The sequence below is a fragment of the Eleutherodactylus coqui genome, chromosome 2, assembly GCF_035609145.1.
Source record: "Eleutherodactylus coqui strain aEleCoq1 chromosome 2, aEleCoq1.hap1, whole genome shotgun sequence".
NCBI lineage: Eukaryota > Metazoa > Chordata > Amphibia > Anura > Eleutherodactylidae > Eleutherodactylus > Eleutherodactylus coqui.
In genome coordinates this window covers 229,729,561-229,748,631 of record NC_089838.1, presented here as the reverse complement: position 1 = coordinate 229,748,631, position 19,071 = coordinate 229,729,561, and the positions used below count along the sequence as shown (strand labels likewise).

At 40.8% G+C, this 19,071-nt stretch overlaps 1 protein-coding gene across 1 annotated transcript in view; it reads right to left on the bottom strand.

Annotated features, from left to right (window-relative positions):
- Positions 1 to 325: 325 nt before the first annotated feature.
- GNB5 (G protein subunit beta 5) overlaps positions 326 to 19,071 on the bottom strand; it is a 39,444-nt gene continuing 20,698 nt past the window's right edge. The window contains exons 6-12 of the mRNA XM_066592590.1: positions 18,425 to 18,557; positions 16,578 to 16,721; positions 15,564 to 15,655; positions 12,785 to 12,833; positions 10,201 to 10,297; positions 5,342 to 5,508; positions 326 to 4,711 (exon numbers count right to left, since the gene is read on the bottom strand). Of these exons, the coding sequence (XP_066448687.1) occupies positions 4,700 to 4,711; positions 5,342 to 5,508; positions 10,201 to 10,297; positions 12,785 to 12,833; positions 15,564 to 15,655; positions 16,578 to 16,721; positions 18,425 to 18,557 (694 nt within the window). The 3' untranslated portion in view covers positions 326 to 4,699. The remainder of the gene's footprint in view (positions 4,712 to 5,341; positions 5,509 to 10,200; positions 10,298 to 12,784; positions 12,834 to 15,563; positions 15,656 to 16,577; positions 16,722 to 18,424; positions 18,558 to 19,071) is intronic.

The window sequence follows — 19,071 nt, the reverse complement described above, 5'->3', positions numbered from 1 at the left end:
ACCATGAACATCTGTAATAAAAGCATTCACAAACTTTTGCAAATTCAAGAAGCTTCGGCAGTCCTATTGTAATTTTTGAAGTTTGCTTGTAATGTTTAGTCATATTGGGGGATTAAAGGGCTAAAACAAACAAGTGATTTTGTTACCCGTAGTGTTTTTTCTTTAAAGAACCCGTTTATTGGAGCCATCAGGTCTTCTGGAAAATGACTCAATTACTCAATATTCCACATGTGATATGTTGCTGGGTATGGACAATTTACTAAATCAAGAATTTGTCAAGTTAATGTATGCTTGTCATGATGAATTAAAGACACATTCTGAAGAATTAATTTGTAAAATATTTATTTTATAGATATCTACTGTATATCTAGTGTCACACACAATAAACACCAGACACAATATAGGAAAGTCAAAGATACAATTCGTCCAATGTTATTTATATAACAGTGCATCAGCTTAAAGGGATCCTGCCAACAATTTTGACTTCTCATAACTTCTGACAGAGCAGAGTAAGCATACATCGTGTGATGGTCATGCAGGTTGCATGACCCACAATTCACCTTTAATGCCCCCATAAACTTGACTGCGAGTGCCCAAGAGGCGGCCAATTCATATGCAGTGACCGGACTCTCTTCACTGAATGCTCCCCAGCCTCCTCCCCTCTGACCTGATGGTAGAAATCCATCTCTCATAACAGAGGGGATGGGCTGGGGAGCATTCAATGAAGAGTGCCTGGGCATTATATATGAATTGGCCTCCTCCTGGGCCCTTGCAATCATGTCAATGGGGTATTAAAAAGTAGATTTCTTTATATTATGCTGTAAGCAGATTTGAGGGGTCAAAACTACTGGCAGGCTCCCTTTAAAGTAATAAATAATGTCGTAGACAGACTACTCCTAGTGCAATACAGTTTTGGTGTTGTTTACATTGTATAAAGGAACTATTAACTTCAGGATATCATAGGACTGGCTGAATAATAATCTCACATCTGTGCTGTGGACATGGATTACATCTTGCAAGACCTTGGGCTATGTCATTACACTCATTTCACTCATTTTTGAAAGAAACAAAAAAGGTCAGAAAACACTTCACTTTTTGTGCCATTTTTTTTGAAGAAATGATTGACAAACAATACATAAAATGACATCAGTTTTCAGACTACAAGACTCCGAACCTACATAAGGTTTTTACCAAGTGAAGACTTATTTTTATGTGCTGCTAATAATTATAATCATACTGTTAGCAGTTTGGCCCATGCATAACTACTGACAGATGGACATGGAGGATGGGAAGCAGGGAGGCATCAGTATACCATCCTGTGCCCACCACATGGGCTCTGCAGGTGGGACTTCTTCCTCTGGTGCTCCCTCTGTCCAATCAAATGTGCTCCAGCAATGATTGAGAGCTGTAGCATCCACTCAGGAGGAAGAAGTCCCATCCAGAGAGCACCCATCATGGACGTGCACCACTGATTAAAAGTTGAATTTTGTGGCTATAGACCTCTTTAAAAATAGTTATAATGCATCCTGGCTCTCTGCCCTATATATATATATATATAATCTGTCTGCAATTTTGTATGGGCAAAACTGTAGACAGAATCCCTGTAAGAGGTGTGGTAACCCCATTGATAAGAATTCAGCCCCATGAAAAGAAGCCTTTGCACAATTATTACCCATAAATCAGTTTAGCACTCGGCAGTCCATCTCAGTGACATACGTGTCCTTGAAGAGGAACATATCATCACTGTATCTCAATGTCCACAAGTATCACTGCCTCCTATGAAGAACAATGTATTGGACTTTATATTTAGCAAGTGCTGATAGTTGCATTGTCTTACTGAGATATCAAACACAACACAATGTCCTCTTCTATACAGAGCCTATTTAAAGCAGCAAACGCGTATTTCATGGGCAGTAAATATCTGATCTAGAGCAACGCCACATTTCCACCTTAATTATCCATTATCCTGAAATACTGCAGATCACATGTTTCTATAGGTCAACTATTGTCAGAAATTGCTGCTTTACAAATGTCATATAATATATAAAACAGCCATCAAAAAGTAAAGGTTTTACAGTTCTCAGATGACACAATCAGTAGTCATTCATTCTACTACCATCACTGTACACACTCCTTGCGCATAAGGAGACGCTAGCTCAAAAGTGATCTGTAAAGAAGTAAATGTGTATTTTCCTTGCAAGGTTTAACCAATCCAAGGTTAACTAGACGTTTCCATGATGACATCCGATAGTGCGGCTCTTGCTATTCTACTGTATATCAGGGATAGGCTGTGAGTAAAGAAGACGTAAAGCTAAGTGCTACTTTACACATCTTAAGATCTTTAAAGCATATTTCTAGTAGTGTCTTCACTATTAATATTAGTGTGTTCAATATTTTAATGCTATATTTTTAATATAAAAATTGCATGTCTTACCCTATTATTAAACCAGTGTTCTCACAAGACATCTGACTTTAAAAAATGATTGGACACCCTAAAAGGAGGAGAATGCATTGCCATTTCCTAGGGAATACATATTGGTTGCTATATAGGTGTTCCCCTCAGTGAACGAATGCCTCCCCCTTCTGTGCTAATTCAAGTAGTCGGAAGTCAGATGTATGTATACGGCAGTAACATACGCAAAGCTCACAGACATGGAAAGTAAAGGTGGCCATACACATTAGATGAACAGCAACTGAACCCACCAATTTCGTCTACCTAATAAGTATGGAGGTCTTCCAGCTCTCCCTCAACAGCAAATGTAGGAGGGAGCAAGGGTCAAGCATATTGGATTTCAGGAAGGAACAGTTATCAGAGGTATATCTAAGGTATATGGCCGCCATAAAAGAAGAGCAGAGAAGGGTCTATGTATAATTGTATACAGATGGGTATCTAAAGTGGGTGACTAAAACACTACTCTATGGCCTCCGTAGCCTTCAGAATGGCTAACAGTGGCAATTTGTTACTGCATCTAGTTACAATACCGTACAAGGATCAGTATTAGAGGACAAACTACTGCTCTCACAAGCGTAATACTATGTAAACTAGAAGAACAGTAACATTCATGAGTACATGCAAATGTTATACTATTTGGCTGAAGAGGCGCTGTATGTTGCAGCTTCAAACCATTGACAGGTACGCATCCTTATAATGAGTATTTCTATTTTTGCCTGAGTATCTACTGAGTATCTATAAGGTATTATGTGTTGACTTATTGGAAGTCTAACCAATAAAGTGATGAAGCATACTGTATATTACACATACATCATATACACGAGTTTTTCTGTATTCAGTTTCACAGAGCACCATACTCACTATAGCAGTGAATGTAACACAATATACAGTACATGTGATGCAAAGTTGGAAAGGGTTTCTGTGGTTTCAGCATTTAGTTTTACCTCCAATGAATAAAGTTTCTCTTAATGTAATATTCAGCTCAATGATCATTCAGTACTGAAATCATACAATCCTTTAGTGATTAGGGTTGACATTAAGGTATATTACGTCCAAGATTTTATGTATACTGGCTGTGATATTAACCAACTGTGCAATATGTGAAGTGTAGTGCCCTTGCTATGGGTCCATGTGTCAAGGCCAAGCAGGACACCATGTATTGTATAGCCTCATTTCATGCAAATATATGAATATAAGTAAATGTAGGTGAGAAGATCCCCAACGTACAATGGTATCTATAGGGAATATATATATATATATATATATGTCATAAAAGGTGCCTTCAACTATACATAAAGAATGAGACGTTCACAATATAGAAAAGAATATGCTACATAATGCTACATGCCTTCTATGATAATTATTGTCACCCATCTTTACGATTACTGTAGATTGACTATAATTGTATGAAGAAGCAGATGACTAGATCTAGAATTATAAAATCACTGTTCTCGATCAATAATAAGAGCTATGTCTCTGTCTTTTCCTACAAACATTATGGCATTAATGATACATTTTCGATGACTTATTTGAAAAAGAAGAGTTTCGTTTGTGGCTAAGTGTACAGTACCATGTCATTCTGGGAAGGATACATTGGATATGAGCAAATGTCTTTATATAGAGAAGAAAGGGCGGAAAATCTATATTTGGACCACTGTGGTTCAAGTATGAGTCATTTTTCTCAGTAATTGGAAAGGGAACTACTCCCTACTAATGGCCAACAGAAGATCTGAGAGTAACTACAGTCTATTCAGTAGCTGTGTGGGCAGCCAACTAGATACAAAGACACAATAGTTTATTCACTGTTAAACAATAACCCAAAAGGTAGCAGAAACACAAACCGTTCCAGATAGGAAAATTGATCATACATAGCCCAGTATTTGGACACATCTTGGAAAGTAATGGAATAGGGTTATCAAGTGGAGGATGGGAACCTCCAGCATCAGCACCACTTAGTAGATGCCTAACTGAACATAATTGTCTTCAGGTGCATATCGGGCTTTATGTTAATAAATGATCCAAACAATGCCACCAGAATGTGAGTGAGGGAAGAAGACAATGTTGTCTGACCTACATGGGATACTGGAGCTTCATTTATCGGAGTGGTCATTTTCAGTAGTACCTGTAAACTCTGAGGACAGTAATATGCTACAAAACAACATATATCCCTAGTAGTGTCCTGCTTCATCTGTTCCAGTACAGCGAGACTGAAGAGTCTTTCAAGATTCCACATTTTCACAACTTGGATTACGCCCAGATCTGTGGGAAAAGAAGAAAAATATGGAGAAATGACAAGAACAAGACACAATAAAAATGTGGACTCAAGTGAAAAACGAACTCAAGTGAAATATACTATCATACATCCCACCTTATTGGGTACTGTTATACGCACTCCAATAAATACAAGGGGGTTATAATTAAAGTATCCCTATTCAGAGATATCTAGAGAGATAGTATTATTACCAAGCCTGGTTCAATTACTCCCAGTGGATGTCTCTCTAGACATTTCCGAATAGGGATACTTACCAATGATCACCCTGTAAGTACCACTACTCTACTAACACTTGTAAATATGTCACGGGAAAGAAACTGGGAAGGTGCACAATCTAATGAATGAACATTCAGGTTCACTGTAATAGCATGGTCATTCATCCTTTCCAACAGCCATAATACTGCAGGATATTCCCGGAATGTCAAGCGCCACACATCTGTCTTGTCTGGATTGATCTACCACAGATTATGTTTGCTAGGCAGAACTCTGGCAAATCAAAAAGAAGGAGCTACTTGTAACCTGCCAGCAATTAGCCAGTGATAGAATTTTTCTAAAAGAAGAGGTCAGTATTGAATTTCTAATGTATTTTACATGATAAGAGAAAAAAAGAAACCTACTCTTAGAGTGTGATCCCACGATCCTGAGCAGAATGCAGTCCCATCTGGAGAAACGCGCAATGTGCTGACTCTGTTCTCATGTCCAAACAAGATGGAAACCCGACTTCCTTTTAGGACATCCCAAACATTAATTGTGTAGTCGTTGTATCCAGCAAATAACAGACGACCTGAAACAAACAAATGGGTTAATAGGATACAGTAATGATTAATTGAACTGTTAAAGTCTTTTTTCTATGTTGGGATTAATTTGCTACATATTGTAGCATTTCTAAATATAATGCATTATATAGATTTAGTTAGAGACGAAAACACATTTTCTTGATCCCTCTCCCTCTCACCTGATTATCTTTCTCGCACACGAGGTCTCCTCTGTGTATTGCAGTCACTTCCGTGCAGTACATCCTCCTATCTGATGCTTATCAACTACCATCTTAATGGTGAGATTTTTTACTTTCAGTTACAAATCAATCCCATGATGCATCAGCACAGCGCTAACTAGAGGCTATACCATTTCTGAGTGCTGGAGGGCAGTTTAATTATCATTACCTTCTACAATCACCTAAATAAGCTACAGATCACAAGTATGAAGTCTGGAGCATGAGTTCTGATCTCCTCTATCATAACGGTGTGACATGAGTCGTGTGATCTACATCAGTAACTGTACCAGGAGTGCCTGTATCCCCTATAAGGAGATTCAGTGGTAAGGTCCATGTAACCACATCACGCAGACTGTGAAATTGACTAGTTTCAAACAGCATAACCCCAAGTAAATCAGAGCTGGTCAGAACTGAGATCACATGACCATCTGAGGAAAAAAAGCCAGGAGTTTCAGAGAGAAAGGAATAACTAATCAAGGTAACACTAGTCATTGTATATATACTGCAGGGATAGTTACATAATGAGTGAAAAAAATATCACTGAAGTGACCCTTTAATGAAAACTGCCTATGAGGTACATACAGATGTAGAAGACCCTGGTGCTATGTCAGTAACACTAGACTATGCAAGTACAATGATTTCCATCTACTTTACAGGTAAACTTAATTACAGGAAGATATTAATTACAACTAAGTAGTTCATTAGTTTTCCATGCACAAATTCTTATTATAGCTAGCATTGCTTCTAATTGTAGTCTGTGTATAACCTTCACAGAGCTTCCCTATGGCCTACTTACAAGTGCATTATAACAAGGATCCCTCTAGTGAATACACATCAAAGAAGTGGAGCAGGTACCCCGAGCAGAGAGTTTGGCTGCATGCAACAGGGGGAACACAAAGGATTATAGGGGTTGTCCAAGAATTCAACAAAATAGCCACCGTTCATGCAGTCTGCGGAAACCTAGGAAGGGACCATGCATCTCTAAGCTGGGGGAGGAGGGGGTGTGGCCATGGGTGGAGCCTAACACCAGACTGTTTGTTCTTATCATGCTTACCATTCAGCCTAACAGGACCCAACAGTGCAGCATTCCGATCCACACCACGGCGCTGCTTTCTACCCCTGCAGTCCAGAGATGCTGTCCTAGTAAGGATTTCCACAGGCTACATAGATGGTGGCAATTTAGCTGAATTTCTGGATAACCCCTTTAATAAAGTATAATGCACGCTTGATGCTTAAGAGATATGCAACCAGCAGTGCATATAGAAAAGAGGAGCCCTAATAACAAAGATCAAAATGGTTTCCCCATAATAACACTAGGTTTTCCACCCTGAATAGCATGATCGCCCTACACCTCACCCTCCTGTATACTAATTATGTAGATCTGCTAAAGAGGGGAGGCCTACCCAGGTTCTTGCCATCCAGTAACTAAGTGGGTGGGGGCTCTTTCCCCTTCAAAAGCCTCATACCAGCTGCATGATCTGTCTCCATGAGATATACACCATTGTATACAACATTAAACTTCATTTTATTGGAGTTGTTTAGTTATTGGACAAACTCCCCCATACCACTAACTGGGCTAAAATAATATAATCAGGTCTACATACCCATCCTCTGCTGCCACGCTCCAGTACTGTAGTCCCGCCATCCTTCTGGTATTTATTGTTGGAGATGATGTCACCAGATATCACATGACTACTACAGCCAATCAGGGTCTGCAGTGTCACCGTTCTGAACTCCTGGCATAATGGCACTCAGAATGTGAGTGTTGATGCCAGGAGATTTGCAGTGATACTGCAGCTCCTGATTGGCTATAGTGGTTCCATGATATCCGGTGACTTCATCTCCAATAACAAACACCAGGAGGAAGGCAAGGCTACAGCACTGGATCGTGGTGGCAGAGGACAGGTAAGTACACCTGATTTTGTTATTTTAGCCTCACTGGTGGTATAGGGGGAATGTTGTCCGGTAACTGGACAACCCCTTTAAATAGAATGTACTTTTGTCTTTAAATTACATCCACAAGCCTAATCCAGAAGGTCACTAAGACCAATTAATTTATGAGCTGTGATTCATTATTACAGAAAGAGGCTTATTTACAGACTTTTATGCTGGCCATACATGTCAAATAGCTATTAGCCAAACGCTTGTTAGCTCTCCTGATCTTCCCATATGCATGCATGCTTGGGTAGGTGTGCATGTGTTCTGAATAGGAAGAAGGGAGAAGTGGCGACATATCTCCCATGAGAAAAAAAGGGTCTGCTATGGGGCCCTCAGATGGACCCCTAGCTCTGATTACACCATGCCTTTTCCTACTGGGTAGCATGGAAGTATGCAGGACCTTCCTCCAAATAAGAACTGCATTGTTAGCAAAGAAGAGGTGTGGAATTGACTGAAGGAGTATGGAATGGGACACAAACTACAGGGCCTCCTGTCCTAAGTGGAAAAAACAGACACCATAATGGAGGGGGTGGGGGCTCGTTTATGTTTTTGAAAATCCCCTATTAGCAGAAAATGGAGAAGCCCCCATACAAACTTGATAGTCAGCCGGTCCTACAGAAATCAGCAAGTTTCATCATTATTAATCTAATGTATGTGGCCAGCATCAGTCCAGTATCTGAAGCTCAGCACTAACGCTCATCACATAGCATTGCGCTGGCATTTTCCTGCCAACCAGTACAGGTCAGTCTGTTGACAGCTGGTTTTTGGGAGTGAAGTAGAAGTGCTGACTATATGGAACGGCTAAGGATAGTTTTACTGAACTATGAGCTCACAGCACAAAAGCCGTATGTGAAATACCTAAAAACATGCACCGACACAGCAGTCTTGTACAAAGGCAGTTTAATTGCTGCTCTATTTTTCCAGCAAAGTAAATGACACAATCTGCACATTCCGGTGGAATCCTTGTTGCCATCATCCACAGGATAAATTGCATTACACACAAGGTTTTATATCTGTTCAGTTCTATTATACAGTATTATATGCTTCTTGGAAACCTTCCAGTGTCTGAAGGCCCGAGATAATTACTAGAAGAGAAGTAGAAATCACAACAAGCTACAATTTCCCCTAAAATAAAAAAAAAAACAATAATTATAAATCTTTGTGTAGTGTTATTTTGTCAGCTTCCCCAGACGACTGAATGGCAAATTTGCTTAGGGTGGCTTTACACAGGCCAGCCATTGGCCAAAAAACTGCTCAAACAAGCGATTTTGACCAATGGTTGTCCTATGTAAAACGCAAGACCCGACAGGTACTGAGCTAATAACTAATTAGTTATTAGTCATTAGTTACTAGTCTCTTCGTTTTAGATCACTGAAACAAAGCAACTAGTAAGTGACTTCTCGCTTCATGTAACCAGGCAGTCATTCATCTTTGAACGACTGCCTGTTTATAGTGAATGGAGGAGGGAAGATCTCCAGCGCATTTGGCCTCTATTCACTAAAATGACTATCACTCCTGTAAGAAAGCACAAGAGCAATGGTCATTGGGACAGCTGTTAGGCGCAAAAGTACCTGACAGCCGTCCCGTGTAAGGTAATCCATAGTTATGTAGTAATATGGCGAGGGCTGGATTATGGTTAGTGGGGGCTCCCAAACTACCTCTAAGATCAAAACCCCCACCTGACAGCCTATTATAGTGCATATGGAAGAGGTGGCGAGGTATGCACTAAAGTATGCAAGTTTTGGAGATATCAGAGCCAGGGACTCTTTAAGAGTGCATTTACATAGGCGAGCGCGATTTCGGTCTGTGAAACGTGGACCGATATTGCATTTGCAAACATGTGACTTTTCTGCAAGTGTGATGCGTTTTGGGAGAAAAAAACGCAATGCATTGCTGTCCACACAAGTGTCACAAGCATGAAAAATTGCACGTTGCAATAATAGTAAAAATTGCATCATACTCGCACATGACATGCAAGTGCAATGCAAGTGTGATGTAATTTTTGCCTCCCATAGGAAATAATGGGCAATATTGGGCAAGAATAGGCCTTGCTACAATCTTTTCTTCTTGCAGCATTGCTGCGAAATAAAAATTGCACATGTAAATAAATCTATTGCATGTAATTGGTTCTATTTCCATGCAAGTTTTGCGTGTCTCGAAACACACGAAACTCATGCAATAAAAACGGCCTTGTGAATGCGGTCTTAGGTTTCAGATGGTATAAAGAAATAGATGCCTGGCCACCTTTCCACTTCCCTGGACAAAGGATCAATGAATGACCACTACGGAAGATAGGTAGCAGAGGACCCCTAGGTTCCCAAGGACGTGGAGGCCGCATCATTATGTCCCTTGTGCCCCCCATATAATCCAGTGCTGGATATGTCTCCTGCTCTTGTATCACAGGGTCACTAGACAGAATTAAAAACAGATGTCTGAAAAACTGATTTTGTTGTCATCTAGCTCTCCCAGAAAGACACATGATTAGGAAATGGTTCAAGTTCAATAATAAAGAGTGTACAGTAGGTAAGAAAAAAGGGCACTTACCGCTAAGGGAGAAATCAACACTTGATGCACCAAAAATGATGCTCTCTTTAGAATAGATGGCGACTTCTCGATCTGCTCGGAGATCATACATGCGGCACTAGAGATAAAAGTAACAGTAATCTGTAGGGTCCAGTGCTTGTCACCCCAACATTTTTAAAACCTATAGCATTGTTAAAATCACTTAAAGACAACATTTCCTGATCTATGGTCAACCATAAAGAGGCATTTGCTCCTAAACAATCATCTGTCAAGTTAATCCAGCTAGTTGTCCTCTATGGGAATATAAGATGACAACCAATATGGCTGCCATTACAATTACTACACTTCTCCGGGTGTCTACCATTTTCTTCCACTCTCCTGCATCACATTGCTCTGTGTAGGGTCATGCATGTTTAAAGGTCCAGTGCTCACTGAGTGCCCATGCCTTAAGCCAATGCCCATTTGCTCCAGGCTTTGGAAGAGTCCTTCCTACATGATTCTGGACCAGAGCAATAAGGTCCATTTGGTTCCAGCGTGCTTTGATGTGCGTTTCTTCCTGCTATTCATGGTTACGACTTGGCTTGCTTTCCTCACCTTGTTTTCCTGTCTGCTACCCTTCTTGACCTCAGCCTGCCTCAACCCTTGCTTTGTATTACTAGGATGACAATTTCAACTTCCTGACTTTGTACGTCAAATTTGGAGCTCCTTTGCACCCCAAAATAAAGCACATTCTACAACAAGTATAAAGATAAAATTGCCACATCTCCTCTCTTCTGTATCCACTTCTATGTTTGGCACAAAAAACGACATCCAAAACTGCATGTCTGATTCCACCTTAATAGTCAACTTGCAGGTTATGTATAGAGGCACGTAACCTTCATTATCCTTTGAAGGTATATGCGTCTACACACTGTAACCAAGGGGCAATCAGAGGGGCACTTTATTTATGGTGTATCAAGGGGATAATGTACAAGTTGAAATGAGGACACCCTATATTACAATAGTAGCTTTCTTTTTATCACTGCCCCACTTTTATCAGCATATAATCACTCCAAGCATCCCATGGGAACATGCTAAGAGCTACACGAAATTGTAACGTGAAATTAAAACAAAATTTTAAATTAAATACAATTACTTGAGAAGCAGGCAACATCATTTCTGATATATGAAGCAGGATGGAAAATCTCGATGCAAACCAGACAAACAAGATGCTGGCGATAAATGGAGTAAACACGTTAAAGGTTTCTTCAATACCTACTCAACGCTATGTTTGGTAATGTAAGTAGAAGGATCCCAAAAATATTTTACTTAACTGCAAGTTAGATTACATTTTTATGGTATATTATGATATAAAGTATATTAAAGGGATTGTCTAGTTGTAAACTATTGATGGACTATCCTCAGAATAAGTCAACAGTAGTAGATTGGTGGCGGTCCGTTGCTCCGAACCCCTGCCAATCAGCTGTTCACAAAGCCTGCATACTTGTGCACTGTGCCGATTCTTGCAGGAAGCAGACAGCTCTGTTCGTATAGCAGTGGCCAGGCTTGGTATTGCAGGCTAAGTTCCCATTCATTTCAATGGGAACCTAGACTGTAATACGAAGCCTGGCCACTGCTATAGGAACGGAGCTGTTTGTTTTGTGCAGAAATCAGTTCAGTGCATAAGCGAGCCAGCCTGGCGAACAGCTGATCCCAAATAAGGGAACCCTGCCAATCTACTTTTGATGATCTGTCCTTCATGCAGTGCTTTTTCTTCTGGTAAAATTCCAGGCAGCTGAGCGAAAACTGAATGGACCCCATTATAGTCGATGGGGTCACTTTGGCACTGTTCGGTTCCATCATGAGACAGAGCAGTTTGGTCAGGGGATTTGCCTTTCCTGCTTCCCGAACGAAGCAAGAAACCGGAACCTTCGAGTGCAGATGTGAAAGTACCCTTATTTGGCTCTTTAGAGGGCCAATAGTGTTTTTTGATTTTTTTTTCAAAACACAGCATGTTCTGGGTATGACTTTTTTTGCATTTTTCCAAGAGGCATCTCTGTAGGACTTGAAACATGGCAGAAAGTTGCATGTTATGATTGTAACAAAAAAAATTGCCACCAGAAATGCTTAAAAAAAGCTATAAAAATTGAAATCTCTGGTGATTTTTTTTTTTTTTACAAAAGGAAAAAAGCGTTGAAAATAATAGGGTGTGAGAAGGAGGCCATAAGGCAATATATAGGCTGTGATCATGCATTTCAGAGTATTTATCACAGCAGGAAATGCCATCTTCTATTTGTATTAGAATGTCCAGAACACATATGTGTATAAACCAGAATCCAGCTGCAAGCATCCGTGTGAGTGCCTGCTGCGGAGGAGGGAACCACACAGTAATATATAAAGAGCGAGAAGAAGGGTCCAACCTAAGCAGATTTTCGAGCACTGCACACATAATCTTGCATAAATATTTGTCTGAGGCTGAACACTAGCTGAGGTTGCCAATAAAATCAGCTTATGCGTGAGTAATGCGAGAAAAGCACAAGGAGGAGCGGCACATCAAAGCCACATTACGCTCATCATCCTACACTATCATATTACTTCCAACATCCTACACTCTCATAACAATTACCGTTGCGTCATCCGAACCAGAGGCAAATGCATCTCCACTGGGGTAATACCTAAAACAAAAAGTTGTAGTGAGTGCTTGGAAAACCTAAAGCTGTTAAAAAATATATATAAGTATACAGCATACTGTAAATGCAACACTGGGACTATTATTCACAATGCATAAAAGCACTGAATTAGCATGAATGAATGAATGAATGAATGAAGGGCCAGTTCAAGGTAGTGTTTTTCCATCTAGCTGTTTTGTCATGGGAGCAGCTAAACTGATAGAAAGCGCTTTAGTTACTGTGCCCATAGCCATACAATGAATGTGAAGACCTTCAGTTTCAATACATCTATCAATTTTCCATCACCATTCCGTTTTTTTCAAGTTTAAAAAAAATGGATTGCAACGTTTCAGTTTTTTTTAACATTACTGGCAATGGAAAATAAAGTCAAACGGAAAATAGTACAGTACAAAAGTTTTAGGCAGGTGTGGAAAAAGCGCTGCAAAGTAAGAACGCTTTCAATAACAGAAGTGTTAATAGTTTACTCTTGTCAATCAATAAAATGCAAAGTGAATGAACAAAAGAGAAATCTAAATCAAATCAATACTTGGCGTCACCACTCTTTGTCTTCAAAACAACATCAATTCTTCTAGGTACACTTGCACAAAGTCAGGAATTTTGTAGGATTATAGTCAGGTGTATGATTAACCAATTATACCACACAGGTCATAATTATATCATTTTCATATTTACGTTGAAATACAGTCATCAACTGAAACAGAAACAGCTGTGTAGGAGGCTTACAAATGTGTGAGGAACAGCCAAACTGCTTCAAAGGTGAGGTTGCGGAAGACAGTTTCATGTCACAGGTCATACACCATGGTTAGACTGAGCGCAGCAACAAGATACAAGGTACTGCATCAGCAAGGTGTCTCCCACGCAAAGATTTTAAAGACGACTAGGGTTTCAAGATGCTGTTCAAGCTCTTTTGATGCACAAAGAAATGGGCAATGTGGAGGACTATAGATGCAGTGGTCAGCCAAGGAAACTTAGTGCAGAAGGTGAAAGACACATCATGCTTACTTCCCTTCAAAATCAAAAGATTTCCAGATGCCATCAGCTAAGAACTGTTCTGAGAAGTCTGGCCAGAAGAGGGCTTCATGGAAAGATTGCAGTCAAAAAGCCATTCATTTGATGTAGAAACAAGACCAAGTGACACAACTATGCACAAAAACAGAAACTGGAGTACAGAAAAATGACAGCAGGTATTCTGGCCTGATCAGTCAAAATGTGAAATATTTGGCTGTAACAGAAGGCAGTTTGTTCACCGAAGGGCTATACGGCGGTACAATAATGAGTGTCTGCAGGCAGCAGTAAAGCATGGTGAAGAGCGGTACAATAATGAGTCTCTGCAGGCAGCAGTGAAGCATGGTTGAGAGTGGTACAATAATGAGTGTCTGCAGGTAGCAGTGAAGCATGGTGGAGAGCGGTACAATAATGAGTGTCTGCAGGCAGCAGTAAAGCATGGTGGAGAGCAGTACAATAATGAGTGTCTGCAAGCAGCAGTAAAGCATGGTGGAGAGCGGTACAATAATGAGTGTCTGCAGGCAGCAGTGAAGCATGGTAGAGAACGGTACAATAATGAGTGTCTGCAGGCAGCAGTGAAGCATGGTAGAGAGCGGTACAATAATGAGTGTCTGCAGGCAGCAGTGAAGCATGGTAGAGAGCGGTACGATAATGAGTGTCTGCAGGCAGCAGTGAAGCATGGTAGAGAGCGGTACGATAATGAGTGTCTGCAGGCAGCAGTGAAGCATGGTGAAGAGCGGTACAATAATGAGTGTCTGCAGGCAGCAGTAAAGCATGGTGGAGCTTCCTTGTAAGTGTGGGGCTGCATTTCAGCAAATGATGTGGAGATTTGGTCAGGATTAATGGTGTCCTCAATGCTGAGAAATACAGGCATGTATTTACAAATCATGCAATATCAGGGAGGAATCTGATTGGCCCCAAGTTTATTCTGCAGCAGGACAACAACCGCAAATATACAGCCAATATAATTAACAACTATCATCAGGGTTAAGAAGAACAGGGGAGGATCATATGACCCCAGAGGAGCTCTGATCTCAACATCTTCGAGTCTGTCTGGGATTACATGAAGAGACAAAAGTGTTTGAACAAGCTACATCTATAGAAGATCTGTGGTTAGTTCTCCAGGATGTTTGGAACAACCTCCCTGCCGAGTTCCTTCAAAAACAGTGTGCAAGTGTACATAGAAGAATTGATGCTATTTTGAGGTAAAGGGTGGTCACGCCGAATGTTGATTAGATTTAGATTTCTCTTTTGTTCATTCACTTTGCATTTTGTTAATTAACAAAAATAAACTAATAACACTTCTATTTTTGAGATCATTCTTACTTTGCAGCCTTTTTTACACGCGTGCCTAGAACCTTTGCACAGTACTGTAAATATTATAGATACTGTATATACCCTATTTGACCCTTGTGTGATACCATGGGGTCTATTTGATCCCAGCCTTCTTCATTGCAGGCCTGCACTTTGCAACTAGTAGCAGACGAGGGTTAAACTGTGCTGCACACTTCACGTATAAAGCAGCATTTCCTGCATGGAAATGGATCATTCTCTATTAACAGACTGTTGCATTCCTTCCACTCTGCCAGGAAATGAACTCATTGATTATAAACGTGTCCCTGATAATGGCCTGAGTATATGTATTGTATAACTTGTATATAGCCTTGCACAGATTAAATGGTGTGCTGTATAGAAGCATTTCATACTGACCGGACACTGTTGATATCAGATTCATGAGTTTCAAATGACTGAATACACTGGCCAGTCCGCATGTCCCATACCATTGCTTTCTTGTCACAGCCCTATGCAGGGAGAGAAATCAAAAGATATCCAGTTTGTCAATTATCTGCTGAATGTATAGACGGACCATATAATAATTAGACCAGGTAAATAGGCCTTTAGTCTGAAGTTGGAAATAGACACTAGATTACAGTCACTCAGTAACAGCGTATTTCACTAGAGGCAGAGATGCTAAGCTTCACTGGTATCACATATATCAAGTACAGTAGGTAAGAAACAATAGGATTGAACAGGTAAAAATTCAACCTGTCCCCCCCCCCCCCCCCTTCCTTCATGACCCTGATAGTAGAAGGTCAGCCCTAATCTACACTGCATTGTCTGCATATTCCAAAATCAATGTGATTTGCCAACACAAATCAAAAGTCTATGGATTTTTAACAGGACACCCCACAAAGAAATCAGTGATACTGTTACAACACAGTTTTACGGGTTTGGTGGTATTGTTCACTTTTTGACATTTACTATCTTTGTGTTTTCAGCCAGCTAATCCTAATCCTGTCCAGCCTCATTAACCCCTTCTATATGTGATACCGGTAGATATATCATAAGGAACATTTTCCAAGAACTCTTATAAAGTACTGTATTAATTAAGAGACTGCTGGCATTTCCAGATGTGAAGCGGTAAGTTAACGACTGCATGTGCTGGAATATACAGAACTGTATGACACATAGAGAAGGTTCACTGTCTCGTTATGTACATTATTCCTTCTAGTGCCCCCTAGGCCACCACTATGGTCAATTAGCAAAGCTTCTGCACTCTTCCCTCATTGATCCCCATTTTTCACATATGTCCCAGGATCACTGGCTTCCTTATAAGAAGAAAGAATAGGTTTCTCTGTTTTCCAGCAGACCTGTCACAACATTCCCAGGGAGAATGAAATACTAATCCTGATAACACTGTGTTCTCAACAGTTGGCCACTTACCCCAGACACAAAGGTATTTCCTGTTTCAGATGGTGCCAGATCCAGACACAACACATCGGCCCCGTGGCCATGAAAACTCTGCAGAAGCTGCCCACTCTCCACGTCCCAGAGAGCACAGGTCCCATCTCCACTGGCTGTCAGAATCTGAAGGCATGAAGCAGCATAGCATTGCTCAGACAGATACATACATATGGCATTTATAGCACTAAATGTGCCCAGATCCTAGCATAAACTTCAGCCACAAGCAATAGATGCTCAGGAAGCGCTTACATTTTTCTTATATATAAAGTCCACCATTTCTCTGGTTGTATCTCATCTGCACCCCCAGCAGTATGGAGGAGGCGGAATGAAGGCCATGCAAGCACACTAGCGTCCATTCACTATCAATGTGACTGCTGAAAAACCTGAGCAGTACTCACTCGGGTGTTTCAATCAGGCCCATTGAATAGAATGGAGCGCTGACCATGCATGCTTGGTCCGTGCGCTAATCACTGGGAGGGGAGAAGTGACACCCGTGGTGACAGGGCGAGACACAGGTGTACCCTTCTGCAGATTGGCAGGGGTCTCAGCAGTGAGAACACCACCGATCAGCAAGTTATCCTCTATCATGTCGATAGGGAAGAACTTGCAATTTTAGTACAACTCCTTTAATTAATCTTGTAAAAACACTTTTCTATCATGTAGAAACAATAAAACTAGAATTGAGCGAACATACTCTGCCGAGCTTGATGCTCGTTCGAGTATTAGCGTACTCGATGGTGCTCGTTACTCGAACGAGCATCAAGCCGTGTTCGACTACACCCCAGTTTTTGGCTCCTCCCCACTGTGATGTGCCTGTTTTGGCCCCTCCCCGCCGTGACGCAGAGAGAAAGAGAGATAGCTCTCGAATTTTACGAAAAGCTCGACTCGAATAACCCGAGCATTTGGGTGCTCGCTCATCTGTAAATAAAACCCATTTTTCCTTGCAACTGTGCATTTACTCCTCAGATCCCTACTTCTGTATGTCCTGAAGACTTTTCTTTCCAGGTGCTAGCATGCAGTTGGTTCACTCGTCGGGGCCGAAGACTGGAAGATTTGGTTGGTAATACTACCCTGTTACCGGCAAAATCTGCCAACTATTGGATGCTGTGGATGGGTGGGATTTCATGTTCATGCAACTTATGCAGCATGGGACCCTACCTATTGCATTGGTGGCCATGTTGTCCATACAACATAGTCACAAGGCTTTATCCACACTTCACACATGTGTAATATGTGATGTGAAAGGATATGTAGATTTAAGCAAGGTTACATCACTATATAGGATGGAGTGTAATTAAGATGTGAAACAGCCGTCATCTGCATCTCACATTCCTTGGCACACAAAGCTTGATCTGTATATACATTGGTCAATAAAAGGACTCAAGATTGCGGATGGGCACAACACGTGTGTGTTCCAGGTGTTTGGGTTTTCATTTGCAAAAAAATGGTGACCAGCAGTGCCGCCCTCATTCAGTCTTGAATACTGATATTAACATGTCAAAATTCTGCAAAATTGAGTATACAGGATGTGTGGCATATGTGGCATAGAGGTCACTGCTATGGAGCCAGGGATGAGAGGGGACCAAGCACTGAACTGCAAGTCATAGAGAGAAATGACAAACTTCTGACTATATCTGCTACTACCGAGTTCAATGCCAGCTGTGTACATGTATGTGCAGTGAGGCCCCAAAATGGTGGTTGCAGGCAGTCAAACTCTTTATATAAACTCGCCCTTTTATTACCTGTCTAATTGTGATGAAGGACTTTGGAATTAGAAAATGAGAGCCGTTTTGAGTTTCCTGTATGCCCCATACAATATGACTTACCTGCATGTCTGAGTTAGTGAAGCTACAGGCAGACAAGTAGTTGGTGTGCATTGCCACTGACTTCTTCTTAGCAGCCATATTTTCATTCTTATCAAATGTCAGAGGATACACAGAGCACTTATTGTCCAAACCCCTGAAACCATCCAAACACAGAAGTTAATACACATACAACCTAAAGCCCAATTCTGCACTAACGCTAAGAATTGTCTTACAGTAATATATCAGGAGTTACGGTGATAGCCAAGGTTTGATTGTTATTTTATGACTTACAAAACACATAATCTTATTCTGTTTATCTAAGACGGACATTTTTCCAAAAGTGCCAACAGGAAGTGCAGCCATATTGTTTGACACCATTGAATAAATGTCTCAAAAACTAATTGCAAAACTGTCACTTTGTTATTTGTAGAACACACCATCTACAGTGAAACCTCTTGGAGGTCACCACCCAAAATTGCATTGAAATGTGGTTTCCTGGTGATGGTGGTGGGGTCTTCCCAAAGAAGATGTTCAATATGCTTAATATATAGTAGAGCTGAAATCTTGCAGAGGAAATCTGGTAAGGGGGTGGTCTTCTCAGAGAGGTGGTCTTTTGGAGAGGTTTCAATATACTTCTTAAGTTAAGCAAAAAGCTATTCATATCTTGC